This window comes from Bufo bufo, chromosome 5 (genome assembly GCF_905171765.1).
Source record: "Bufo bufo chromosome 5, aBufBuf1.1, whole genome shotgun sequence".
Classification (NCBI taxonomy): Eukaryota; Metazoa; Chordata; class Amphibia; order Anura; family Bufonidae; genus Bufo; species Bufo bufo.
Genome location: NC_053393.1, coordinates 313,713,640 through 313,732,665, shown reverse-complemented (window position 1 = coordinate 313,732,665; position 19,026 = coordinate 313,713,640). Strand labels below are relative to the sequence as shown.

General features: G+C 44.5%; 1 protein-coding gene across 20 annotated transcripts in view; it reads right to left on the bottom strand.

Annotated features, from left to right (window-relative positions):
• The window catches only part of LOC121002857, a 133,638-nt gene that overhangs the window by 70,279 nt on the left and 44,333 nt on the right, over positions 1-19,026 (bottom strand). For 2 of the 20 annotated variants that reach the window (XM_040434466.1, XM_040434472.1), the window contains exons 5-11: positions 15,835-15,885; positions 13,973-14,011; positions 13,169-13,207; positions 7,278-7,316; positions 6,759-6,797; positions 6,239-6,277; positions 1,230-1,268 (exon numbers count right to left, since the gene is read on the bottom strand). In XM_040434466.1, coding sequence (XP_040290400.1) covers positions 1,230-1,268; positions 6,239-6,277; positions 6,759-6,797; positions 7,278-7,316; positions 13,169-13,207; positions 13,973-14,011; positions 15,835-15,885 — 285 coding nt within the window. The remainder of the gene's footprint in view (positions 1-1,229; positions 1,269-6,238; positions 6,278-6,758; positions 6,798-7,277; positions 7,317-13,168; positions 13,208-13,972; positions 14,012-15,834; positions 15,886-19,026) is intronic. The other 18 variants (XM_040434485.1, XM_040434467.1, XM_040434469.1 and 15 more) reach the window with 18 other exon arrangements.

The window sequence follows — 19,026 nt, the reverse complement described above, 5'->3', positions numbered from 1 at the left end:
TTATACTGCCCTGGCATTCTAGGGGCCCAAATGTGTGGTAAGGAGTTTGAAATCAAATTCTGTAAAAAATGACGAGTGAAATCCGAAAGGTGCTCTTTGGAATATGGGCCCCTTTGCCCACCTAGGCTGCAAAAAGTGTCACACATCTGGTATCTCCGTATTCAGTAGAAGTTGGGGAATGTGTTTTGAGGTGTCATTTTACATATACCCATGCTGGGTGAGAGAAAATATCTTTTTTTTATCAAAGACATGTAGAACAATAAATTTAGAGCAAATTTCTATATGGATCTCGTTTTTTTTTGCAAAATTTTACAACTGAAAGTGAAAAATGTCATTTTTTTTGCAAAAAAAATCGTTAAATTTCGATTAATAACAAAAAAAGTAAAAATGTCAGCAGCAAAGAAATACCACCAAATGAAAGCTCTATTAGTGAGAAGAAAAGGAGGTAAAATTCATTTGGGTGGTAAGTTGCATGACCGAGCAATAAACGGTGAAAGTAGTGTAGGTCAGAAGTGTAAAAAGTGGCCTGGTCTTTCAGGGTGTTTAAGCACTGGGGGCTGAGGTGGTTAAGTACTTAAAAAAAAAAAACTTTGAAAAAAGATCTAGAGAGCTGAATCAGGTTTTGTTTTTTGCGGAACAAACTGTAATTTTTAATGGTACCATTTTTGTGCTGTGTGTGACTTTTTGATCATTGTTTTTATTGTTTATATATTTTTTTATGTAACATTGGTAAAGGGGGAGGGGGGTGATTTAAACTTTTAATATTTGGTGTTTTTTTTCCCCCCACTTTCTTTAAAATAACTATTAGTCCCTCTTAGGAGGCCAGAACCTGCGATCTTTCAATCCCTTGTCCCATTCACCGAGATATTGACACGCTCCCTACGGAGTTGTGCCTCATGCATAGTTCAGCAGGGAGCTAGGCAGGCCTGGTAAGCTTCAGGTGTCCAGGCTGCCATGGTAACCGATTGGAACTCTGAGATTTCACTGGATGGGCTCAGATCAGAAGGCAGAGGAAACAGCATCCTTCTGCCTGACTCTAGAGATGCCGCAGTCAGCGATGAACGCGTCATATGAGGGGTGACTGCTGTATGATACAGCCAGCACCCGCCACGTATGGAGCGGGCTCACCGCAGCAGCAAGCTCCATATAATTGCGGGTGCATAATGTCGTACATGTATGGCATTATGCTTTAAGGGGTTAAAGAACAAACAATATACAGATTTTCATACCTTGTTGAGCTTTCACTTCTATGCTCCCTTTCGGTTTTCCTTAAACATACAAAACGAAAAAAAAATTTTAACATTAACACAGAAATTGCCATTAATAGAGGAATCTAACTAAAGGAATTTTCCTTTAATGTACAACACTACATTCAGAGAATTGTACAAGTTTAACTTAAAGGGGTAATGGGGCTTAAACGCTAATGATGTAGCCTTAGAACTGGCCATCAGTATTTTATTAATTCAGGGAGAGCTTTCCCCACTGCACAGGAAAAAGGGGTTGCGATTATCCTGGAACAGAGCTACAGTCCCCTGTATGGACACATCTCTGTAGAGCATTTAAAGAAAAGACAATATATAGATTTTCATTCCTGGCTGAGCTTTCCGCTTTCTCAATTTTGGGTTTTCTTGAACAAAGAAAATAAAATAAAAAAGAAATGATGCATGAAAACAGATGTTGACAATAATAACAAATTAGGACTAAAGGAACTTTCTTTTACAGGGGTTATCCCATGACTAATGTAAAAAAATAAAAAGACATCATATAGTAAATTACAAGCTCTTTCTAACAAAGCTAGAACCAGCCCTGTACCTCACATAAATCCAAAGATCTCCCCATTCATTGCTCTGCTAGATTTATATCAAGCTCACAGCTCAAGGGGAGTGTCTTTTCTGCTGCGGATAAAGGGGCGTGTCTCAGCTCTCCCTATCACAGCTCAGGAGAGAGTTGAAGGATGAAACTGAGCATGTGCGGCCTTCTCAGTGAGCCGGAGAAAGAAATAAGAAACAAACAGCAGGTGGCACTATACAAATATATTTTATTAAATAATTGTCTATGCTAAACTTTTAATTACATGCAATTACAAAAGTATTCAGATCCAGGCACTGGTTTGAAAACTGTAAAATATTTTTTGTGGGACAACCCTTTAATGTACACTACATTCTAGAAAATTGTACTTTTTAATGTAAAGGCTATGTAGACCTTTGGGGAAAAATAATTTATTTAATTGGTCTTTATTTTAAAAATATGGTGTCCCTTTTTCTGAACAGAGCTCTAGTAGCATCCTTTGGATTTTCTGTCTTTTCTGTCAGACCAGGAGCCGACGGGCTCCTTATCTCTTCTCTCTGACCTTATAAACACTCATTATAGCTCAGTTCTTATCTTACTGATAAGAATGTGGCTTAACTCCTTATTTCACCTTAAGGACCAGGCCATATTTTGCAAATCTGGTGCAAAGTGGTGATAACTTTAAAACGCTTTGACTTATACAGGCCAGTCTGAGAGAGTTTTTTCGTCACATATTGTACTTCATGACACTGGTAAAATGGAGTAAAAAAAAAAAAAATCATTTTTATTTATTAAAAAAATACCAAATTTGCCAAAAATTCGGAAATATTTGCAAATTTCCAAGTTTCAAATTCTCTACTTCTATAATACATAGTAATATCTACAAAAATAGTTATTACTTTACATTCCCCATATGTCTACTCGACTGCCCTCTTCTGAAGATGTATATACGCTTACCCCATGTAATAAAAGTTAGAGATTGCTTTACCCAGCTCCTGTGTCAGTGTCTAGTCTCTCAACCACGCGTGGAGATTAACCCCCTGATGTTAGGATCATTTTGGAATGACATTTTATTTTTGGGGGACGTTACAAGGCTTAGAAGTAAATCTTAAAATTTCAAAAACAACTTTTTAAGGACCAGTTCAGGTCTGAAGTCACTTTGCGAGGCTTACATAATAGAAACCACCCAAAAATGACCTCATTCTAGAAACTACACCCCTCAAGGTATTCAAAACTGATTTTACAAACGTCGGTAACCCTTTAGGTGTTCAACAAGAATTAATGGAAAATAGAGATACAATTTCAAAATTTCACTTTTTTGGCAGATTTTCCATTTTAATATTTTTTTTCCAGTTACAAAGCAAGGGTTAACAGCCAAACAAAACAATATTTATGGCCCTGATTCTGTCGTTTACAGAAACACCCCATATGTGGTCGTAAACTGCTGTACGGGCACACGGGAGGGCGAAGAAGGAAAGGAATGCCATACGGTTTTTGGAAGACAGATTTTGCTGGACTGGTTTTTTGACACCATGTCCCATTTGAAGCCCCCCGGATGCACCCCTAGAGTAGAAACTCCAAAAAAGTGACCCCATTTTTTTTTTTTGTTATTTTCAACATTCATCTGACAGGTTAGATCATGTGGTATTTTTTATAGAGCAGGTTGTCACGGATGCGGCGATACCTAATATGTATACTATTTTTTTTATTTATGTAAGTTTTACACAATGATTTCATTTTTGAAACCAAAAGAAAATCATGTTATAATGTCTCCATAGTCTGAGAGCCAAAGTTTTTTCAGTTTTTGGGCGATTATCTTAGGTAGGGTCTCATTTTTTGCGGGATGAGATGACGGTTTGATTGGCACTATTTTCGGGTGCGTATGACTTTTTGATCACTTGCTATTACACTTTTTGTGATGTAAGGTGACAAAAAATGGCTTTTATTACACCGTGTTTTTTTTTTTTAAGGTGTTCACCTGAGGGGTTAGATCATGTGATATTTTTATAGAGCCGGTCGATACGGACGCGGCGATACCTAATATGTATACTTTTTTAAATTTACTTAAGTTTTACACAATAACAGGTTTTTTAAACAAAAAAAAATTATGTTTTAGTGTCTCCATATTCTGAGCCATAGTTTTTTTTTGTTTTTGGGCGATTGTCTTAGGTAGGGGCTCATTTTATGCGGGATGAGGCGATGGTTAGATTGGTACTATTTTGGTGGGCATACGCCTTTTTGATCGCTTACTGTTGTACTTTTTGTGATGTAAGGTGACAAAAAAATGATTTAGCACAGTTTTTATTTTTTACAGTGTTCATCTGAGGGGTTAGGTCATGTGATATGTTTATGGAGCCGGTCGATACGGACGCGGCGCTACCTAATATGTCTACTCCCCCCCCCCCCCCCTATTTTTTACCAATTTTTAAAAACTTTATTTGGGGAAAATGCAGTTTTTGTTTATTTTTACTTGAAACTGAATTTTTTGGGTGGAAAACTTTATTTTTTCAACTTTTTTTTACTTTCTTTTTTGTCCCACTTTGGAACTTCAACTTTTGGGGGTCTAATCCCTTTAACAATGCATTCCAATAATTCTGTGTTGGAATGCATTGGCTGTATGAGTAATACAGTGTGTATTACTCATACAGCTTCCTGCCTCTGAGATCCAGGGGGCTGGATCTCACAGGCTCGTCACCGGAAAGGCAGCACAGATGCCTCAGGAAGGCATCGCGCTGCCTTCCATGCCATCGGGTCCCCCCTACAGCCGCATGGGGACCCGATGGCAACGCCGCCCAAGGTAAAACCGCAGGTGTGTATCGGACCCCCCTTCCCCCTCGAATTTAGCCAAGGTGCCTGCTCAATGATTTGATCAGGCACCTTGTTCTGATCACCGCCCGCCAGGCGGCGGTGATCGGAAATACATAGGACGTACCGGTACACCCTGTGTCCTTAAGGACCGGGCCGCCCTATGTCCTAAACAGGTTAAATAAGTGTTTATGACCTCTCAGTAGTTTAAAGATAAGGCTTATTCGATGACTACCACAAAGTAAAAGTGAAAGTACCAGTCACACAGCGAGAAAAACAGTTTAGCCTTTGTTACAGCTGAATATTTTTAATAAAGACTACTTGAAAAAATTATTTTTAGCCAAAATGAGTAGCATGCAATCATAAAAAAATTGCCTCCAAAAGTTTTACATAGCCTTCAAAGTTAATGTGTAATCAGAAATTGACCTATTTTTATGTAAAAAAAAAAAATTATAAAAATGTTTTGTTATTTTTCATTTTTTATATCAATAGCTATATTTAAACAAAAACCATAAATTTCTGCAATTTTTTCACTGGTCACTAAGCCTAATTATTGGCACCACTTCTTGGTCTATAAAGATCACTTTACTACAGTTATTTAACATTCTAATCCTGCCTCTGATATCATCTCTGTGTATAGATAAGACAGGATCTTCTATTCACAATAAGTGATTGTCAAAGGTTATCTATTCTTTCCTTTACAGAGCATGCCTAGAAAACTCTCCCATCGAAGTCAATGAGCTCTCCTTCAGACCATTGTGTCTAGAGTTCGGGTTCTGGGTTTAAGTGAATTACGTAATGGATTCCGTTCTCACGGAATCCATCACGTAATTAAATGCCGGCATGCCGCATAATACAACTGTATGACCAGCCCCAAGAGTTCCAATCTGCTGGATATACACTTGTATTATGACGGCATGCAAAACGGAATGCCTCTCAAGGCATTCTGTTTGGCATGCCGGCATTGAATTACGTTATAAATTCTGTGAGAACGGAATTCATTACGTAATTCCTTTAAACCCCAAACTCAAACCTGCCAAAAGGCAGGTTCGTTCAATTTTGTCTATGGGGCTGCTGTAAAGCAATTTTTTTTTATGCTTTGTAAATGTTGTTAAGAACAGCTCAGGCAAGATGGCTGCCCCATAATAATGTTCAAGGAAGAGAATAAAAAAAATCTGCAATCAGAAAATAAAAATAGATTAGAAAAAAGGGATGTGTGTTACTATCTGGTTTTAACTGGCAGATAAAAATTTTGGTGACACATTTCCTTCAAGGGGCTTCATTTGGGACACTAACAACAAAGTCTTAGAATTGGCTATCAGTGTTTTACTCATTCATGGAGATCCTTCCCCCACTGAACAGAATGAAGGGGCTGCAATGGCATTAGCGATCACTCCTCCCCATACTGTGGAGGAGATCTATGCATGTCAATGATGAGCAGGCAATTTCGGGAAAAGAACGTTTCCTTCCCAACAATCATCTGCTTAATTGAGCAGTGTAAAGGGGCATTTAGAACTAGTATTTTATTCATTCAGAGAGATCTTTCCCCCCCAAATGCGCAGATTAGGTATCTTCTGGCAAAGAATACAAGATTTGCAATTCTCCTGGAGCTATTAAAGAAAAAAAACAACAGAGATTTTCATACCTGGCTGAGCTTGCATCATCTGGTTTAATTTCGGAATTGCTTGAACATAAAAATAACAAAAAAATAAATTATGCACCAACACAGATATTGTCATTAAAAGAATTCAAAGTAAAGGTGCTTTCCTTTATTCATCGGGTAATAGGATTGTTGATGCGGACAACTAAATCATCGTTTACTGGCGGCAGATAATGCCATCTAAAACCACCTCTTCTGCCGGCAAACAACGATTCTGTATGACGGCGAGCAATGGCATTAGCGATCACTCCTCCCCATACTGTGGAGGAGATCTCTGCATGTCACTGATGAGCAGGCAATTTCAGGAAAAGATGGTTTCCTACCCAACAATCATCTGCTTAATTGAGCAGTGTAAAGGGGCATTTAGAACTGGCCATCAGTGTTTTATTCATTCAGAGAGACCTATCTCCCCCCCAAATGCGCAGATTACATAACTTCTGGCAAAGAATACAAGATTTGCAATTCTTCTGGAGCTATTAAAGAAAAAAAACTGAGATTTTCATACCTGGCCGAGCTTGCACCATCTGGTTTAATTTCGGAATTGCTTGAACATAAAAATAACAAAAAAATAAATTATGCACCAACACAGATATTGTCATTAAAAGAATTCAAAGTAAAGGTGCTTTCCTTTATTCATCGGGTAAAAGGATTGTTGATGCGGACAACTAAATCATCGTTTACTGGCGGCAGATAATGCCATCTAAAACCGCCTCTTCTGCCGGCAAACAACGATTCTGTATGACGGCGAGCAATGGCATTAGCGATCACTCCTCCCCATACTGTGGAGGAGATCTCTGCATGTCACTGATGAGCAGGCAATTTCAGGAAAAGATGGTTTCCTACCCAACAATCATCTGCTTAATTGAGCAGTGTAAAGGGGCATTTAGAACTGGCCATCAGTGTTTTATTCATTCAGAGAGATCTATCCCCCCCCAAATGCGCAGATTACATAACTTCTGGCAAAGAATACAAGATTTGCAATTCTTCTGGAGCTATTAAAGAAAAAAAACTGAGATTTTCATACCTGGCTGAGCTTGCATCATCTGGTTTAATTTCGGAATTGCTTGAACATAAAAATAACAAAAAAATAAATTATGCACCAACACAGATATTGTCATTAAAAGAATTCAAAGTAAAGGTGCTTTCCTTTATTCATCGGGTAATAGGATTGTTGATGCGGACAACTAATCGTTTACTGGCGGCAGATTATGCCATCTAAAACAGCCTCTTCTGCCAGCAAACAACGATTCTGTATGACGGCGAGCAATGGCATTAGCGATCACTCTTCCCTATACTGTGGAGGAGATCTCTGCATGTAACTGACGAGCAGGCAATTTCAGGAAAAACAAGATTTTTGTAAAACTTACCAGTAAAATCTCTTTCTCGCTCTTCATTGGGGGACACAGAGAACATGGGTATAGCTATGTCCTCTAGGAGGCGTTGACACTAGTAAAAGCTGTTAGCTCCTCCCCTGGCAGCTATACCCCCTACAGCCTGGAGAGTGAGCTTCAGTTTGTGAGAAGCTGTAGGAGAAGCAAGTAAACCAACGAAAAAACGTGGAACAGCAACAATGCCGAGAACCGAACCAGGTTCTAACCAGCAACAGCCACAACTGTGGCCGAACAACAATACTGGGTGGGTGCTGTGTCCCCCAATGAAGAGCGAGAAAGAGATTTTACTGGTAAGTTTTACAAAAATCGTGTTTTCTCGCCCATATTCATTGGGGGACACAGATACCATGGGATGTCTGAGAGCAGTCCACAGGGAGGGAAAACCAGACCCATGGAGCAAGCGCCCCTGCAGGCAACTAAGAACTGCCGCCTGCAAGACCATGCAGCGCCTGCCGATGCACAAGTATGCACCTGGCAAAATTTTGTGAATATGCGTAAGGAGGACAGTAGCCGCCTTGCACAACCGAACCTTGAATCCTCCGAGCCCAAGATAGCCCACCGCTCTGGTGGAGTGAGCCGTGACACCAAAGGGCGGAACCCTGCCCCGGGTGCAGTATGCTTCAGCAATTGCCACACTGGAGGCCGCCAATGTCTTGCGAGGATCCTCCGGGATGACAAAAAAAAGAGGAGTCCGTACGCCGGAAGGAACTGGAGGCTGGCAATAAATCGTCAGAGCCCTGAAAACGTCCAAATGGTGTAACTCCCTTTCCCTAGGGTGTGAAGGGGAGGGACACGGTGATGGAAGGACAATTTCTTAATTGAAATGTAAATCAGAGACCACCATCGGGAGAAGGAATGAACGGGCCGGAGAACCGCTTATCCCTGTGAAGAACCAGGTAGGTTCTCTGCAAGAGAGCGCTCCAACCCGGACACCCGTCTGATGGATGTGATAGCCTCAAGAAAAAAAACTACATTTCAGGTCCGGAGTCGGAGAGACATCTTCCGCAAGGGTTCAAGGGGGGTAATTCCGGAGCGCTAAAAAGACTAAGTTCAGATCCCAAGGCGGTAAAGGAGGACGGTACGGAGGAACCGTAGGTGCCATTCCCTGAAGGAAGGTTATTATGGGCTCCGGGTGGGTCAGAGGACGCTGGAAAAGGATAGAAAGCGCCGAACTTGACCCATCAAGAAACCAAGGGCTAAACCAAAAAAAAACAGGACCGCAGGATCCACCCCTGCTAAAGGGAAGCGCTCCACGGAAACAGTAATTGGTCCACCAAAGTCCCTCGAGCCGAAGAGGCTTGTGGGGAGACTGAGAAGCCAGTTGATAAACTACCAAGAAAAAAACGCCTGAATGAGGCGTGTCCAACTGCAAGCCAAGGAAACAATACATTGGATAGGTAGAAGTAGAGACGATAAGAGAATAACCAGCGGTGGAGTTCCGTCAGCGACCATGTATTGACGGTGTAGCAACGCTGCTCGACGGAAATTTCGACCAGACCAAGATGAGAGAAAAGCTCCTGCCTCGAGAAGGAAGAATAGAAGGGGTGTTCCGTTCAAAGAACGAAACTCCATCAATGGTGGCGAGTCGTGACAGCACCCCCGCTCCGCCTGGCGTGGCGAGTCTCGTAGTCTAGCCACGGAAAGTGCAGTGAAAAGGCATGACTACCATCGGACTGACGTGGCAGTCAGTCAAGTCCTGAGAGGTAGTTGTAGATACGGGCCAACGGGTAGGATTCACCTGTAGAAGGAGAATATGGAAAACGTTACAGCCCAACAGTCGGTCCGGAACGAGACTGGAAGAAAAAAAACACAGAACCAATACCCTGCATCAATATAGATGAGGGGAAGTAGTAACGTAGGCGCTACCAAGGTTTGCAGAGTGACCGTGAACCCTGAGCCATAGAAGGAAAAAACGGAAGGAAAAAGGGGCAGGGCGAAGCCCATTCCCCATCTGAGACTGGCACTACACAGAAGTAGCCACTGGATGATAGTGGCGGCGCCATACTCCGCCTAAGGAGGAGGCCATACAGCGTACGCCACCAAATTCGGCGTTAGAAGTATCCATCACCTGACGAAGGAGCCGTGCAGGAGGAGCCAGAGTATGTAATGGCTACTCCAGGACCCCCATACCGTAAGAGCCGCAGCATGCCCCGCCAGCACAAACTGAGGGGCAGACTAGAGGAATCCGGTAGAAGCCAAGGTACCATACTGCCTCAGGGAAGGAGAGCTAACCTTAAACACCCCACCTGGGAAGGGCGTTGAACAGGAACAACCGCCAAGCCAGCGTCCGGGTGGAACCCCTACCTGAGGGGATGCCCCACTGCAGCGACTGCGAACACTAGTACCAGCGTAAAAACCGCACCAGCGGAGGAGAACACGCTGCAAAGCCAAACCAGAGTGCCAGCACAACCACTTCCCACATCAGGAATGGTGGATAGAGAATACAGAGTCAGTGTAACACTCGACTTGCTGGAACGTAATCACAATATTACGTGCCATGGTGTACGCACTACATATTGTTGAAGACACATATTGGAACAATGGAGGACCATGGATATAGAGGACGCTAGGACACATGAGTGATGCTGGGCAACCCCCTGAAGAGAGAGGTTGTCATAATTATGCCCCAAACCGGCACCGAAGGAAAAGGACACAACGTGGAAACAGCCACAGTATCCACTGGCGGCACCGAAATACCATTAGAAGAAGAGTACAGGGCACCAGCGTGTAACGATACTCGTTACGCTCCACTTGAAGAAGCTAAGGCATCTATAGCCGTGGCGTAGTTGAAGTGTAACATCCAAGATATGTACTCATTCCCCACAGTAGTGGATCACTTATGGAAGGGGGAATGTTGCAATTATCCCACCAATGAAAGGGGGCAATGCTTGCGGCAAGCACTGCACTCAGTGGTAGTGCAAGTACTCCACCATGAAGGGTGGCAATGCAGTAATGCATCTAGCAGGAACCGAATCCAAGCAGAGAGAGTATGCCTCTTTCGGATAGGGCAAGGCATATGGAGAGTCCCGTATCAATGCCCCACCTACGTAAGGGGGTAAGACATACAGTAAACACTGAACCAGGGATAATGCCATAGCGCCACCTATGGAAGAGGCTAATGCATACAGTAAGTACTGACCCTAGTGGGAATGCAGTTCCGCCACCTACCAAAAGGGGGAACGCCTACTGCCAGCACTGAAACAGTTCTAGTGCGGTTAGACCCCAATGGAGGGAGGTAATATCCAAGGGAGTACTGCATCCAGTAGTAGTGCAAATACTCCGCCTAAGGAAGGGGGTAATGCATACAAGTACTGCTGTCTACCTCGGACGCCATCTTGGAAGATCGCACCGGAATCACGACAGAGACCGAACCACTGATCCCCACTTCAGATCGAACTGCTCCAGGGAGAGGAGGGTGCGACTGAGCGTGACCCTAGGGAGGAAGGGTGGGGGTGTGGAGGTGACCAAGGAGGAAATATCCTGCTCTGGCCCGTTGTGTGCAGTCTTAACTCTCAGAATCTTGTCCATGGGAGTCGCAGGCTCGCCGGTGGGAGTTACCAAACCAAACTACCCGGGGTGGAATGGGAACTCTAGAGGTTCACTCACCGGATTGCACAGGCGGTGCTTTATCAACCAAACGACCCGGGGGGGGGGGGGGGGGATTGGGAAGTCCGGAGATCCACCATTGGAGTGCGCAGGCAGTGCATATCAACCAAACGACCCCAGCGGGAGATTGGGAAGATCCAGAGGTCCACCATTAAATCGTGTAGGTGGAGGATTATCAACCAGATGACCCCGGAGGATGGAATGGGAATTTTCAGAGGTTCTGCACCGGATCGCGCTAGTGGCGAATTATCAACCAAACGGCCCCGGAGGACGGATTGGGAATCCAGAGGTCCTGTACTGGAGTGCGCTGGAGAACTATCAACCACACGACCAGAGGATGGATTGGGAATACTTCAGCTGTCCTCCCTGGATCTGCACAGGTGGAGGAATATCAACCAACGACCCAGGAGGGGGATTGGGAACTATGAGATGTCCTCCTTTGTCCACTATAGGACACGGGTCCAGCCTGGTACCACACAGACAGGGTGGTCTTGCGGTGATGAGGCTGAGGGGGGCCCGTATGAACGCGCATTTTTCTTTTTAAATAAAATTTGGATGCCCAACATCAAGTGGGCAGAGTGGCAGGAAGGGGTTAACTGTATAACTTGGAAGCACCTGTACTGAGATAGAATCCTCAGAATAATCTGGTGCTGGCCGTCGGTGGCTGGCCAGAAAGGGTTAAGGTGGAGCTGGAGAGGACAGGGCCCGCGGGAAGATTCGCGCCAGAGCGCACACCCCACTCCTGTCAGGGAAGTTATTAACCCCCTAAGAGCCCTGACACCAGCGGATCACAGATAGGGGAGAGCTTCCTTCGCTCCCTTCCCTGTGTGTCCGCCGATGCATGTTCCCGGTCTGCAGCGGGGGGAGGTCGGGTCTATGCATTAGCGCGCGGCGGACCGAAGCTGTCGGTCGACTGGGGCGCAGAGGGACCTGAGCCAGAGCGCAAGAGCTCTCCTGCCGCTGAAAATATAATCAGTCACCGATTCTCTCTCCTCCCCCCCCCGCCGCGGGAGTTCACCCCAGACTGGGAGAGCGCGGGGACCGGCGGCCGACATTGATCCTGGGGTTAACCCCTTCCGGAGCGGCGCTACAGGTCTGGGGCTGAAAGGACAGCGCTCTCACCTGACCCCAGTACCTGGACCACTGGTTCCTGCGCAGGGCCTCCCGCAATGCAGCAGCGCCTGCCTTTGCATTATTAACTCCCTAGTGCCCGCGATAACCAGCGCCTGCTCATCCTCTTCTCTTCACCCTCAAGGTCACCTTCTCCAGCATGGTCACTTCCTCAGCAGCTGGCACTGGAGTGGCAGGAGTCTGGAATGGCGGGAGGGTCTTCTCTTTGGCTGACCTAGGTGACCCCTTGGCTAGCGGGATGCAGGGGAGCGAGGCTGCCCTGGTCCACCTTGTCTTCTGTGGGGGAGGCAGCAATGCGGGTGACCGGCACTGGTGCAACTCGACCCCGGGAGAACAGGGAGGCGAGGCATCCACTGTTTGCCCATCTGAAAAAGGAAAAAAATAAACTAAAATAAAAAATCTTCAGGAGATTCCCTGCATAGCAGGGAGGTCTTGCCTCCTATTGACACTAGAAAAAACTGAAGCTCTCTCTCCAGGCTGGAGGGGGTATAGCTGCCAGGGGAGGAGCTAACAGCTTCTACTAGTGTCAACGCCTCCTAGAGGACATAGGTTCTTGTGTCCCCCAATGAATATGGGCAAGAAAGAACATTTCCTACCCAACAATCTGCTTAATAGAGCAGTGTAAAGGGGCATTTAGAACTGGCCATCAGTGTTTTATTCATTCAGAGAGACCTATCTCCCCCCCCCCCCCCCCCCAAATGTGCAGATTACATATCTTCTGGCAGAGAATAAAAGATTTGCAATTCTCCTGGAGCTATTAAAGAAAAAAACCAACAGATTTTCATACCTGGCTGAGCTTGCACCATCTGGTTTAATTTCGGAATTGCTTGAACATAAAAATAACAAAAGAAGAAATTACGCACAAACACATATTGTCATTAAAAGAATTCTGAGTAAGGCCTCATGCACACAACCGTGGTGTGTTTTGCGGTCCGCAAATCGCAGATCCGCAAAACACGGATGGCGTCCGTGCACGTTCCGCAATTTGCAGAATGGCACGGACAGCCTTCAATATAATGCCTATTCTTGTCCGCAAAGCGCGGACAATAGGACATGTTATATTTTTTTAGCGGGGCCACGGAACGGAGCAACAGATGCGGACAGCACGCGGAGTGCTGTCCGCATCTTTTGCAGCCCCATTGAAGTGAATGGGTCCACATCCGACCCAAACAACGGCTGTGTGCATGAGGCCTAAAGGTGCTTTCCTTTATTCATCGGGTAATAGGATTGTTGATGCGGACACTTAAATCATCGTTTACTGGCGGCAGATAATGCCATCTAAACAGCCTCTTCTGCCGGCAAACAATTCTGTATGACGGCGAGCAATGGCATTAGCGATCACTCCTCCCCATACTGTGGAGATCTCTGCATGTCACTGATGAGCAGGCAATTTCAGGAAAAGAACGTTTCCTACCCAACAATCATCTGCTTAATTGAGCAGTGTAAAGGGGCATTTAGAACTGGCCATCAGTGTTTTATTCATTCAGAGAGATCTATCCCCCCCAAATGCACAGATTACATAACTTCTGGCAAAGAATACAAGATTTGCAATTCTTCTGGAGCTATTAAAGAAAAAATCAGATTTTCATACCTGGCTGAGCTTGCACCATCTGGTTTAATTTTGGAATTGCTTGAACATAAAAATAACAAAAAAAAGAAATTATGCACCAACACAGATATTGTCATTAAAAGAATTCTGAGTAAGGCTACTTTCACACTAGCGGCAGGACTGATCCGACAGGCTGTTCACCCTGTCGGATCCGTCCTGCCGCTATTTCGCTGTGCCGCCGCTCCGTCCCCATTGACTATAATGGGGAGGGGGGCGGAGCTCCGGCACAGCACGGCGAAAGGCTGCCGGACTAAAAGTACTGCATGTCCGACTTTTTAGTCCGGCGGCCTCTCACCGCGAACTGCGCCGAAGCTCCTTCCCCATCCCCATTATAGTCAATGGGGACAGAGCAGCGGTCCTGCGAAATAGTGAGAAAATAGCCTAATGGTGCTTTACTTTATTCATCGGGTAATAGGATTGTTGATGCGGACAACTAAATCATTGTTTAGATGGCGTTATCTGCCGCCAGTAAACAGCCTCTTCTGCCGGCAAACAACGATTCTGTATGACGGCGAGCAATGGCATTAGTGATCACTCCTCCCCATACTGTGGAGGAGATCTCTGCATGTCACTGATGAGCAGGCAATTTCAGGAAAAGAACGTTTCCTACCCAACAATCATCTGCTTAATCGAGCAGTGTAAAGGGGCATTTAGAACTGGCCATCAGTGTTTTATTCATTCAGAGAGACCTATCCCTTCCCCCCCCAACCCCCCCCCCCCCCCCAAAAAAAATGCGCAGATTAGGTATCTTCTGGCAAAGAATAAAAGATTTGCAATTCTCCTGGAGCTATTAAAGAAAAAAAAACAACTGAGATTTTCATACCTGGCCGAGCTTGCACCATCTGGTTTAATTTTGGAATTGCTTGAACATAAAGAAAACAAAAAAAGAAATTATGCACCAACACAGATATTGTCATTAAAAGAATTCTGAGTAAAGGTGCTTTCCTTTAGGGTGCAACGCTATATTTTAGAGAATTCTAGCTTAACTTAAAGGGTTTCTGTCAGCAGGAAAATGGATATTAACCTGGCTGACATTAGTGATGTGCTAATGTCAGCTGAACATAACTATATTCGTGCCATCTCACTGCGTGCCGCTCTTATTGAGAAAAACAAACTTTTATAAAATGCAAATAAGCCTCTAGGAGCAGGGGGGGGGGGTTGCTCCTGCTCCTAGAGGCTACGTTCTCCCACCTCTGGCCACGACCTGCTACACTTGATTGATTTGGCCAGACAACGCTGGTCTCCTCTTGCCGGCCCTGTCTGCCGTGGAAATCTCGCGCCTGCGCCGTCCCGTTCAGTATTAGGCGCAGGCGCAGCGAGTGAAGGACACTCGCCGGCTGATGCCTTTACTCACTGCGCCTAATACTAAACGGGACAGCGCAGGCGCGAGATTTCCCTGGCAGACAGGGCTGGCAAGAGGAGACCAGTGCAGCTGCCTGGCCCTGTCAATCAAGTGTAGCAATATATAGATTTTCATACCTGGCTGAGCTTTCACTTCTTCGCTACCTTTCGGTTTTCCTTGAACATACATAACTAAAAAGAAAAAAGTTATGCATCAACACAAATAATGATATCACTAGAGAAATCTAACTAAAGGCACTTTCTTTTAAAGTACAACAATACAGTCTAGAGGATGCTACAAGTTTAACTTAAAGAGGTCATTTGTGACCTATAAGCTAATGGCGAAGCCTTAGAACTCGCCATCAGTATTATATTAATTCAGGGAAATGTCCCCCCCGGCATAGATGACCTATCCTCTGGCACAGAATAAAAGGGTTGTGATTCTCTTGCAACAGGGCTACAATGTAGAGCTTTTAAAGAAAAAAATATATAGATTTTCATACCTGGCTGAGCTTCCAGTACCACACTCCATTTTGGCTTTTCTGGAACTTAAAAAAAACAAAAAAGTAATTATGCATCAACACAGACATTGGCATTACAAGAGAATTCTGATTAAAAGCATTTTCCTTTAACATTCTAGAGGATTCTTCAAGTTTAACTTAAAGAGGACATTTATGGGGTCGTAATTGCAGTCGGCTGTATGGACAAGTCACTGTACTTGTGTAAATGAAGGGGATACGACCCTTTAATATTAGAGCATTTGCCATAACAGAGCAGTAGGAGGGTTACACTGACAGGCATTTAACTAATTCTCCCTTGTTAAAATATATTAAAACACAGAAATTAAAGGAAGCTCAAGTAAGCCATTAAAAGAAAATGGAATCTATGATGTAACAATTTTTTTTTCAACAGTCAAGAAAGTTGTAAAGACTCCATGATGGCAGTATAAACAGAGCCTCCCGACCGTAAGGTGATCGGGACTGTGTCTCATCTTCCCTTAGTAACGGCGAGATGAGACAACCTCTTTAATATTTTACATTTGCATTGCTTTTGTGTGTAAATTTCTGCTTGGATGTCCATTTTAGAATTTTTTTTTTAAATAATTCCTGTTTGTCACAAAGTTAGGCCTCATGCACACAAGCGTATTTTCTTTCAGTGTCCATTCCGTTTTTGTTTTTTTCGGACCGTATACAGAACCATTCATTTAAATGGGTCTGCAAAAAATGGGTGTGCATTCCGTTTCCACATGTTCTATTTTTTTGCGGAACGGAAATACGAACATGTCCTATTATTGTCCGCATTCTGGACAAGGATAGAACTGTTCTATTAGGGGCCAGCTGTTCATTTCCGCAAAATACGGAATGCACAGATACAAGATGCAATTTAATTATTGAAAGTTATAGTCACCTAGGTCGACTTAGGGGGGGAAAAAAAAAAGTTTGAAATATAAAAAAACAACAATTCAAATTCCCCCCCCTTTCCCTGGAATAAAAAATAAACGCACAATAAAAAAATAAACCTCATGGGCATCACCACATCCGAAAATGCCCATACTACTAAAATATTTATCCCATACAGTGAAACGGAAAAATATATAATAAAAATGGCAGATTTTTTTTATAAAAAGTAAATCAAAAAAGTTACACACTCCAAAACAAAATGGTACAAATAAAAACTACAGATCGTCCTGCAAAAAAGAGCTCACACAGCTCCGTAAAAATAACTATAGAAAAAAATTATGGGGGTTTCATTTTTTTTGATTGTTAAAACCAAAGAAAAACTAGATAAATGATGGCATCACCCTAATCTTACTGACCTGGGGAATGAATGCAACAGGTCATTTTTACCGTGAAAAAAAAAAAAAAACAACTGGCAGAATAGCTTTTTTTTTTTCAATTCCACATTTGGATATTTTTCCAGCTTCCCACTATATCCTATGCAGTAGTAAACGGTGCCATTAAAAATCACAACTTGTCCCACAAAAAACAAGCCCTTTTACAGCTATGTGAACTGAAAAATAAAAAATGTATGGCTCCCGGAAGGCAGGAGGCTCCATTTAGCCAGCACAACTACCACACTTCGAACGGAGTTGTGCTTCCTATTTCATTCAAAAATGCAAGTTCCAGCACTGAAGTCTCCAGGGAACAACTGATCGGTGGGGATACGGGGTGTAAGACCCTCGCCAACAGACACTAATGACATATCCTAAGGATAGGTCACCAATATCAGGAGCCTGGAAAAACGAGATTTTTGTATAACTTACCAGTAAAATCTCTTTCTCGCTCTTCATTGGGGGACACAGAGACCATGGGTATGGCTATGTCCTCTAGGAGGCGTTGACACTAGTAAAAGCTGTTAGCTCCTCCCCTGGCAGCTATATCCCCTCAAGCCTGGATAGAGAGCTTCAGTTTGTGAGAAGCAGTAGGAGAAGCAAGTAAAACGTGGAACAGCCAATGCCAAGAACCAAACTAGGTTCTAACCAGCAACAGCCACAACTGTGGCCGAACAACAATACTGGGTGGGTGCTGTGTCCCCCAATGAAGAGCGAGAAAGAGATTTTACTGGTAAGTTATACAAAAGTCTTGTTTTCTCGCCCATATTCATTGGGGGACACAGAGACCATGGGACGTCCGAGAGCAGTCCACAGGGAGGGAAAACCACAGACCCATGGAGCAAGCGCCCCTGCAAGCAACTAAGAACTGCCGCCCAAGGCAGCGCCTGCCGATACATAAGTATGCACCTGGAAAATTTTAGTGAATGTGCGTAAGGAGGTCAGTAGCCGCCTGGCACAACTGCGCAGCCGAACCTTGAATCCTCCGTCCGTGACACCAAAGGGTGGAACCCTGCCCCGGGTGCAGTATGCTTCAGCAATTGCAGACGTGCAATTGCCACCCTGTAGGCCGCCAATGCCTTGCGAGGACCCTCCGGGATGACAAAAAAAAAAGGAGCCCGTACACCAAAAGGAACTTGAGGCTGGCAAATAAATCGTCAGAGCCCTGACAACGTCCAAATGGTGTAACTCCCTTTCCCTAGGGTGTGAAGGGGAGGGACACAGTGATGGAAGGACAATTTCTTCATTGAAATGGAAATCAGAGACCACCATCGGGAGAAGGAATAAACGGACTGGAGGATCGCTTATTCCTGTGAAGAACCAGGAAGGTTCTCTGCAAGCGCCCCAACCCGGACACCCGTCTGATGGATATGATAGCCACAAGAAAAAACTACATTCCAGGACCGGAGTCGGAGAGACATCTCCTGCAAGGGTTCAAGGGGGGAATTCCGGAAATGGTAATTGGTCCACCGAAGTCCCTCGAGCCGGAGAGGCTTGTGGGGAGACTGAGAAGCCAGTTGATAAACTACCAAGAAAAAAAACGCCTGAATGAGGCGTGTCCAACCGCAAGCCAAGGAATCAATACATTGGATAGGTAGAAGTAGAGACGATATGAGAATCACCGGCGGTGAGGAGTTCCGTCAGCGACCGTGTATTGACGGTGTAGCAACGCTGCTCGACAGAAATTTCGACCAGACCAAGAGGAGAGAAAAACTCCTGCCTCGAGGAGGAAGAATAGAAGGGGTGTGTTCCAGAAACGAAACTCCAGCAACGGTGGTGAGTCGCGACAGCGCCCCTGCTCCGCCTGGCGTGGTGAGTCTCGTAGTCTAGCCACGGAAAGTGCAGTGAAAAGGCATGACTAACA